At 46.1% G+C, this 10,008-nt stretch overlaps 1 protein-coding gene across 1 annotated transcript; it reads left to right on the forward strand.

Moving 5' to 3' along the window:
• The first annotated feature begins 505 nt into the window (after positions 1-505).
• On the forward strand, positions 506-3,223 carry LOC113172036 (frizzled-8-like). Its single transcript, XM_026374839.1, has one exon. It carries the CDS (start codon positions 703-705, stop codon positions 2,440-2,442), a length of 1,740 nt encoding a protein of 579 aa, XP_026230624.1. The 5' UTR covers positions 506-702; the 3' UTR covers positions 2,443-3,223.
• Positions 3,224-10,008: the final 6,785 nt, after the last annotated feature.

Here is a 10,008-nt window from a genome sequence, read left to right on the forward strand (position 1 = left end):
AGACACGTTTTCTCTTATTGTTTCACTCACGTCCGTCTCTGTCAGAACCATTTTCCCTTGAATGTAGTAAAAGTAAAGACAAGCTGGATTATTCTACATTAGATATTAAGAAGTCTCTAACTGGTCAGCAAACCCCCTCCATGATGAACAACTCAGACTTGGAGAAGAGACTTTCTGACGCAGTCAGAAACTTCATCTCCTGCCAGACTGACCACTTGTTTAGTTTGACAGTGTGACTTTACTCCCCACTGACTGTCTGTCTCACTAATTCAATCTCTTCCTAATGTTTCTATTGTTTTAAACTGCTCATGTTTGTAGGGGGGTGTGTGTGTGTGTGTGTGGGAGTAAACATGGAGTGATTATTACCCTTCCTCCGGGGTGAACATTTTAAACAACATTCTAGAGATGGGTCCCCTGATTGACAAACCCCCCCTCCCCGCCCGTGGGGGAGTGTCCTCGCTCCTCCAGTATAAAAACCAACGCACCCCCGGAGCCGTGGAGCATGAGGAGAGAGACGCGGAGCTAGAGCGACACAAAGGGAGAGAGAGGAGCCAGACACAAGTGAGAGAGAGGAGGGAAGCACTTGTTTTGGATGTTCTAGAGACACAGACTCCAGCATGAGTCCGTTCCTGGATTAATCGGACTTGCAAAGCGCAAGTTCGCTGGACTTTCTCGAGGTAGGAACGCGCACGGAGAACAACGATGGAGAGGAGCGGGGCGGGATGGTGCGTGCTGTTCACCCTCGTCCTGCACGGATCGTGGTGCATGGCGGCCAAGGAGCTCCAGTGCCAGGAGATCTCTGTGCCTCTGTGCAAAGGCATCGGCTACAACTACACCTACATGCCAAACCAGTTCAACCACGACACGCAGGACGAGGCCGGTCTGGAGGTGCACCAGTTCTGGCCACTGGTGGAGATAAAGTGCTCCCCGGATTTGCGCTTCTTCCTCTGCAGCATGTACACGCCGATCTGTCTGGAGGACTACAAGAAGCCGCTGCCGCCGTGCAGGAGCGTGTGTGAGCGGGCCAAGGCTGGCTGCGCTCCGCTCATGAGGCAGTACGGCTTCCCGTGGCCAGACCGGATGAGGTGCGATCTGCTGCCCGAGCAAGGCAACCAAGACACGCTGTGCATGGACTACAACCGGAGCCAGACCACCACGGCTTCTCCCGTGGTGGCCAAGCCGACCAACCGACCCCTGAAGCCGTACAACCCGAGAAAGAACCCCGGCTACGGTCGCAACATCCCCGGGAAACACAAGCCGGCGGCGTGTGAGCCGGGATGCTTCTGCCGTGCTCCCATGGTGCCGGTGACCAGTGACGTCCACCCGCTGCACAACCGCGTCAAGACGGGGCAGATCACGAACTGTGCCGTGCCGTGTCACAACCCCTACTTCACCCAGGAGGAACGGACGTTCACCGCCTTCTGGATCGGCCTGTGGTCCGTCCTGTGTTTCATCTCCACTTTCGCAACTGTGGCAACTTTTCTAATCGACATGGAGAGGTTCAAGTACCCGGAGCGGCCCATCATCTTCCTGTCCGCCTGCTACATGTTCGTGTCAGTTGGATACATCGTCAGACTGATCGCCGGACACGAGGAAGTGGCCTGTAACAGGGACAACGGCGCCGAGTACATCCACTACGAAACCACGGGTCCTGCGCTCTGCACCATCGTGTTCCTGCTCATCTATTTCTTCGGCATGGCCAGCTCGATCTGGTGGGTGATTCTGTCCCTCACCTGGTTTCTCGCCGCAGGTATGAAGTGGGGGAATGAAGCCATAGCGAGTTACTCTCAGTACTTTCATTTGGCCGCTTGGGTCATCCCCAGCATGAAGTCCATAGCAGTGTTGGCGCTGAGCTCTGTGGACGGGGACTCCGTGGCTGGGATCTGCTACGTGGGGAACCAGAACCTGGATAACCTGCGGGGTTTCGTGTTGGCACCGCTGGTGATCTACCTGTTCATCGGCACCATGTTTCTTCTGGCCGGGTTCGTCTCGCTGTTCAGAATCCGGAGTGTAATCAAGCAAGGGGGGACTAAGACTGACAAACTGGAGAGGCTGATGATCCGGATCGGGGTGTTCACAGTCCTGTACACAGTCCCCGCCACCGTTATAGTAGCGTGTTACTTTTACGAGCAGCACAACAGACAGACTTGGGAAATTACGCACAACTGTACGTGCATGACGGACCCCAGCAGGCAGAGACCGGACTACGCTGTTTTCATGCTGAAATACTTTATGTGCCTCCTGGTGGGCATCACTTCAGGTGCCTGGATCTGGTCCGGGAAAACCCTGGACTCCTGGAGGACTTTTTGCACGCGGTGCTGCTGGGGGAGTAAAGCCTCTGCGGGCTCCATGTACAGCGACGTGAGCACGGGGCTGACCTGGAGGTCCGGGACGGCCAGCTCCGTCTCCTGCCCCAAACAGATGCCACTGTCCCGGGTCTGATCAGGGACAGCTCGAATGCATCTTTCTGCAACTGGCACTAAAGACTGAAACCAGGACTTCTTGAAATGTGTTTTTATTTGCTAAATTATTTTCTTAGAGAGTCTCCACTGCCACTTCTCGGTCCTAGAAGCACTCCCCTAATGTGAACTGTTCTGTTGTGATTGGAGAAGTTGTGTCATCAGTTTGGGCTACTTATGGAAAGTGCTCCTTTCTTGCCTTATCCAAATGACATCCACAGGTTTGAATAGAGCAGGTTGGGTGGGAGGTGGAGTGGGGGTGACTTATTGTGTTGAGATTGTCTGTCAGCGTGTTGTAATTAGCACATTAATGAGCGCATAATGGCTCCTCTTTAAATAATGAGAGAAGAACAATGTACCTGGCACAAAGAATGCACAGTCTTATCTGGGCTTCAGTGAATGCGCACAGCTGACAAGATCCCCCTCGTCGATAGGTTATGGTACAGCTGAGGCGCTTCTCTTTCTTACTGTAAAGGCCGCTGTGTCTTAAACATGAGCTTCACAATCACACTTCTCTGCTTGAAATGAGGCCACGCTGAGCTGTTTGTGTCCAGAAGAAGAATTCACACGAACATGAATCAATCAATGCCTTAATACTGTCTCATACGGGTTGGACTGGCGCGTAAAGTGTATTTATATATGATCATTGTTGTACATATGTTGTACATTTGTATATGGAAATTTACCAGATTGTAAATATGTATAATGTTCACTTTGATAGAAGATTTTATTTTGAGAATAAAACAGTTTTTATTGAACTTTAACTTGTGCCTCCTGCTCATTCTCGACAGAACTTTTCTGAACTCTTGGAGTTCTTGTCATGTTGCCTGCTGCACAGTCGAGTTACTGTAGTTGTAGGTTTCTTTAAATTAAAGTAAAACCTGTATCTGGCTCTTGGGGCCACATGGGATTAGTCGGTGCCACTAAACTCTCCACTGTTGCAGATTCCCATGCTGTGAGAACAACACTGGTTCTGCAGCAGAGACACCACAGGTGGTCTCCAGAGTTTAATACCCCCGAGTTTTAGTCTTGTTATTAATGGTGGACTTTAATCCTTAATCTGGGCTCAGTTGTAAAAGTAAATCACGTTTTACCTTAAATCCATTCGTTCACCTCATCTCCACTTTCAGGCTCCTGGTTTTTGCAGGTTTCAAGAAAAAGTAAAGAAAAAACATTAAAACAAGTTTAAAAAAAGTTAAAAACATTTAATCATACAGAGAAAAAAAGTGAAGTGCTCAGGTTTCTCTTAACAAAGTGGTTTCTTTGGTGCCTGCGGGTCGTGATTAAGACGAGGACTCAGACTGACACCGTCCGGTGTGTGGTCCGAGCAGCGGGACTTCGTTTGGACATGCTGTTATTAAAATGTTCAGTTTGGACGTTTTAAAAACGTTTGTTTGCAGAGACACGTCAACAGCATCGCCCTGCTCGTTATGAAGGGTTTTAAGTGGCTGCTACATATTTCAATAAGTCTTTAATTAAATCATATGTTACGACGGAGGCGCACGACTCTGGAGACTTTAAACCCCACAAGGCTGAAGGAGACAGATACAGTGGTGCTGTGCCTCCACCTAGTGGTCAGATGGCAGCACTGAGTCCACACAGAGTCACAACCAAACCTTAGAGAATGACTTTTCATCCAAGGGTTAATGTTCTGAACTTCTACTTATTATCCTGAAATATTAAAAACAACAACAACAGATCCAGAGTCAAACAGAGTTTAAGAAAAAGCTGGTGACATCATCCACGTCCTGGATGTTTCCATCTTTGACACTCTTACCGGTTTAAAGGAGCCGTGTCTTGCTGTGCACACTTAGTTAATTGTGATGAAATATAATTTACACAAGTAGACAAATCAGTTAGTTTCCTACAGAAGCCTGATTGACGTCTTCAACATGTGTGGTGTTTGTCTCCAGCAGTAATTAACTTCATTAAATTAAGAGACAGCAGGTCCTGTTGTCACCACTGTTTGTTACACACACACACACTGGAAGAGGAAGCCAACGTGTCTTGTGTGTGTTTGCATTGTGGGGTTGGGGGGGTTGGGCGTGTTGCCTCAAGCCCAGGAGAAAAAAAACCCACAGAGGAAATGGGTTGAGAGGTCGCGCCTGATCCATCTCCTTCTAACATAAACAAGGCGCCAGTTCAGGAAGAGCTCATCACGGAGAGATGGTTCTGGTGAAATCCGGACAGAGCAGCTCCTCCTCGGTGGATCTGATTAGGATGCTTCTCAGTTGAATGAAGTCTTTGTCTAATAACCCAATCAGCTGTCGGCCTCTGATTGGTTTGACATAAATCATGTTAAGATGTCTCAGTGGTTTACACAGTCTGTCTGTCTGTCTGTCTGTCAGGGATCATCTTCATATGTTTACGAACTGGATGGGAAGCATTTTGCAGTCAGTGACTGTCAGTTGTTGTCGTGTCCGTGCTGATTTCTAACACAGTCTAAGACAAACATCAGTTTCTGGGCTGTGTGACGGACACATGACGTTGTCGTTGGTCTAAACCGCAGCATGATAACACACTGTGTTACTGGACAGGACGTGTTCAGGCTGAACTGCGGTTTAAACACTGCCAGTCGTGTCACATGCTCGTGTGTAAAGTCATGCAGGATGAGGGTTGCAGAGGTGAGAGGTCACAGGTCAAGTCTGCCGTTCCTCTGCCAGGGACTGAAACATGAGTAATTCTCTGAATCTGCAGTCGTGCATGGAAACACCTTAATAAATCTCTGACGTGCCTCTTTGCACAGCAGCTTCACATGTTAATGAACGACTGTGTGGAGCTGGGAGCCGTCCGGCCTTCACTGGGTCACCTCTTCCTACCTATCATTAACATCAAAGGAAGCTGAATGGATTTTGTTTTCTGAGCTGCAGCCATCAGGGACAGCTCCACTCATCCTTTGCCCCCCCACTGTTCATCCCAGCTGCAGCCTCAGAGGTGAAGAGGATGCAGGGGAATCGATATTTCTGATGCCTCTCACATCTCCTCTGATGTGCTGTTGTGGTCAATGATGAGATTTCCCTCCTACTCCGCAGTCTGCTCCGTCTGTCACCCATGAGATCGGAGCGTGTTGCTGCACCTGAGGCGGGCGCAGGCTGGCGCGTTAACTTCAGCTGAGGTGGAGATCAATGGCGAGTGAAGGCACTGACTCCTAATACTCTGCTCTATATTGATGGATGAACACTGTTCAACACCAAACGCGCAGCAATAAACATTTCGCCTCTGGATGAGGCAGAAGAAAGATGTTAGTTGAAGAAAACTCAGAAAATTCTAAACTTTTACAGATAGAATCACTTCAGTTTAAGAAAACAGCAGAGGATGAATTTCAGGAATTTGCTCCAACCTTTAGAAACAATTTGACAGATTTTAAAAACGAACTCTCCACATTTTGAGTAGACAAAGATGTCTATAGATACACAAAGGTTGAGTAACGGACATTTTTTGATATACACTCCCTAAGTTTGTTTATTTTTTATCTGTCGACAAAGAGGTATTGTGTCTTAAATGTGTCCATTTAAAATAAATAAATCTGATTAGGTAGTGATATGGTAAACATGTTGTTGTTGTTGCACTGTGACTGGGTTAGTCACTGACCACTAGATGGCAGCAAAAGCAGACGCTTCTATAGGATTTTGACTTTTACATTTTTTAAAGCATCTTTTCACTTTGTCATTATTGGTTATTTAGTATAGATTAGTGCCAAAGTTTTAATGTCATCAATTTAAAATCAACTCCTAACAAAGCGTGCAGACTTTCTGATTGCACAACAATACAGCTGCTGCCCCATGGCTGAGATCAGGACGACACCACCCGTTCAGACACACGGTGGCTGGGATTTTGTCGGGGATGCATGGCTAACAAAACAGTTTCTGTGGATGTTTTGTGTGTGCAGGTGTTAGTTTCAGGTAACCGCACGCCAACATCTACAGTAGGTGCTAGTGGTGGCAACATGCCCCAAAAAACAACACACGGACATTCTGTAATGAATTGTTATGGCTGGTTTCAACCATAACTGATCTTTTAGAAACTTTCCTGCTTTCTGAATGAATGGTTTTATGTATTTTGGTGGAGAAGCTGTAAAACACAATGTCTTTATGATGAAGTTAGGTTCATTATATAATATTAGAGATCTGAAGAAGTGTGGTTTGTTTTCATGTATGTGATGAACTCAGATGCACCTGTGTGTTTGCTGATTGTGTCTCAGATCATGCATTGACGTCAGCTGTGAGATGTGGGTGAATAAAAGGCTGTCTGACTCTAGTCTGGGTTCCTCTTGATCTGAAAAAGACCAGCCGTGTTGAAACCTTGTCCTTTGCCCAGTAACGTTGTGTGGGGTCATTTACAAGTGTTCGTTTAGTCTTACCGTCACCTCAGAGGCAGCGTTTGGTGCAAACATACACATGTGCCCTTGTCAAACATTTTGACCTCCGTGGCAGTCGAGTCCTTTCTCTGAGGTCCCCAGCGAACGAATACCTACCCCCCCCCCGCTAATATTTCTGCATGTCTCAGCTGCCCCAAATAGCACAGGAGAAGAAGAATGAGAAGGGTAGGAGGCATGTGTTAGGGTCACGGCTGCACAGAAGGTACTGTGGCTCAGAGGTTGGTGTTCTGGTGCTGTCTTTGTTTAGACTAGACTGGGGGGGGGCAGTTCAACACATTTTCCAGATCAAGGCAACAAAGGCTCCAACCTGCATGAACTGTACATCTAAAGACAAAGAAGAACAGAAAACATCCAGAGAAAAGACAAAAAGTAAAAAAAGAAAAGCACAAAGACTCGTCTCCAAGCAACAACGTCACAGTTTATTCATATTTTGTTGAAGGTGAAAACACTGACTGATGATAGAAGTTAGGGAAGCAGAGTCGGCTTAAGTCAGGTCATGGTGGGGTCAGAGGTCATGTCAGGTCAGTTAGTCTGAATCCAGACTGTACTGAGTCATCAAGGTCACCTTGCGTTTGTTTGCTCGACTCCTTTACGAAGCTCATTAGTTGTATTTGCTGAACTAAATATATCTGATCAGTTTAATTTATTATTGCTCATTTTCAGATAATAATCATGCTCAGAGTAAAAAAGGAGGACCTGCAAGAAACAACACGGTCAGATTTTCAAATGACGATGACAGGACAATTGATTGATTGTTGAATACATGTTCAAGAAGAACAAATGTAAACACTCAGTCCTGTGCACCTTTGTAGTAATTTAAGGACAGATTATTTCACTTGTGCTCTTAATAATTCAAGCTGTAATGATCTGCGGGACTTTAAGAATGATGACTTCTGTGCTCAGCCGATCTGTGCAGAGTTCTGTTAACCATTCTTTATGAGTTTATATCACACTCCATGAATTGATCAAATACTCTTTAAGACAACACATCTTGCCGTCATCACTGGAACCCTGAACCCTCTGCATGTGACAACACAAACGTCCACATCAGTCAGGACTTCATCCTTTGAGCTCTTTAGTATAAAGCGTGTGTGAAAAGCAACTTCATGTGTGGTCATTCACGCTTGACGAGCTCCGGTATCGGTCCATTAGACCCACGCTCTCTTGTCCAAAGATTCAGCATCATCAGACTGACCTGAGTTTGCCGTCACTGAAGCGTACAGGCTGTGATGTCTGACACCCGCCAGCGGCAGCACCCTGGGGTTCTGAGGTGGTTCTCTAAAGTGAGTTGGCACAGGGGAGCTCATGGGCGTAGGCAAACAAGACTTATCACAAGCAGATTCATCTGTTTTAATGATGCTTTCACCAAATACCTTTGTTTTGATTTCACCATTTGACCCCCCAGCATTAGGACTCCCATCTTTCAGAGCGTTGTTGGAGATTCCACTTGGACTGATTCTCCTGGTTAAAAGAACTCCGTCGTCTGCAGCTGTAGCAGTAAACGCACAGCTTTGCTCTGCTTTACTCATCTCCTCCATCAGCATCGCCCTCTTCGTCCTCCATGAACTCATGGCCTTGATGGTGCTCACAAGATCAACCAAACTCAGGAGGACGGACACGGAGGAGACGCCGAGCATGAAGTTGAGCATCAAGGTTTTCTCATTGGGTCTGGAGATGTAGCACTGGACCCCAGATAAGCAGGGAGCCTCGTAACAGAGAAAGCTCTTAGGAACAGACAAACCAAAGATGAAAAACTGGCCTGTGCCGAAGAACGCTTCGAGAAGGATTCGTAGAGTCACAGTAAAGAAGTAGGTGCAGTAGAAACGTGGTGATGCACATCCACGAGGGAAGTTATGAAGCTGTTCTTTAGAGGAGATCGAGGTCTCCAAGGTGAACGGTGAACCTCCTCTACTGCTGCTACAGGAAAACGCTCCAAAGTCAGGATAAGACAGCACCTTATGTGTGACGTAGGTCGAGAACAGCACATGTGGAAGACAGAGAAGAATACAATGGAAGAGCCAGAGATGGAAAACAGACACAGGAGCAAACGCGTCAAAGCAAACATTGGAGCAGCCAGGCTGGATGGTGTTGCAGATAAATCTCTCCCGCTCATCAGAGAAGAGCGTGAAGCCAGACAGCAGGACGAGCAGCGGGCGTAGAACCAGCATCAACACCCACCAGGTTTTACCTGGAGACGGAGAAGAGACGAGGAGGGACGTGGAGTTATAATATAATATATAATGATATAATAAATATCATTACATTAATAAATGAGATCAAATTCTTACCACTGACACTTACTACACAAATACTGCATGTAAAAGATGTGATTTTACTAATGAGGGACACTTTAAAACCAAATACACAAGTCTGAACAAGCAACAATAAATTAGACAGCTACAGGGATTTGTTGTGTGTGTTTTAAGTTTGATTTAGATCTGAAACGTTACACAGAAGAAATCATTTCACTGTTTGCCATGAAAACATACTGATTAATTTAACTAATTATATCAAGAGAAGTAGATGAAGTAAAGTACACAACATCCTCTAATGCCTTTTGTAAATCCCAGGATTAGGAACAGCATCTTTGTTTATGATTGTGAGATGACGGCACTTTGATAAACTCCCCCAGCTTTACATCAGATTGAGTTTAGAACATACGCTTTTAAGCGACTCACCCATGAAGGACACATTGTGACTGAGAGTGATGAAGATTAGATCCACTGCTCCCATCATCATCTAGTTGTTCAGCACTGAGCCTGATCCCATAACAAAACAGGAGTTCTTCTTTTTAAACAGTAAATCCAAACAGACCGGACTTTCTACTCAGTTCTAGTGCTGCACTCCCCCTCAACACGGTCTGACCTCCACAGCTTGTAGTCTTACTGCCTCTCCGTCTTGTCTGCAGAGGCCAGGACCTGTGCACAGAGCTATTCTTACCAGAGCATTGTTGGGATGTCTGGTCGACTTTACTGGAAACATGTGAGACAAACTGTAAGAATCTCATCATAAAACTATGAATAATCATTTTAATCAACAATTAAACTTAACGTCTAACACCAGTACTGTGTGAAATAAATAGAAAACAAATAGTAATTAGAGATGAACTTTTTCATTTATTAAAAACATAAACCAACAAGTCCATAAATAATTTACAGTTAACTTGTCTCA

Source organism: Anabas testudineus, chromosome 17 (assembly GCF_900324465.2).
Source record: "Anabas testudineus chromosome 17, fAnaTes1.2, whole genome shotgun sequence".
In the NCBI taxonomy this organism is placed as follows: domain Eukaryota; kingdom Metazoa; phylum Chordata; class Actinopteri; order Anabantiformes; family Anabantidae; genus Anabas; species Anabas testudineus.

Bases quoted from the DNA above. Each gene is read 5' to 3' on its own strand.
- LOC113172036 (XM_026374839.1), top strand. From the start codon at position 703: ATGGAGAGGAGCGGGGCGGGATGGTGCGTGCTGTTCACCCTCGTCCTG.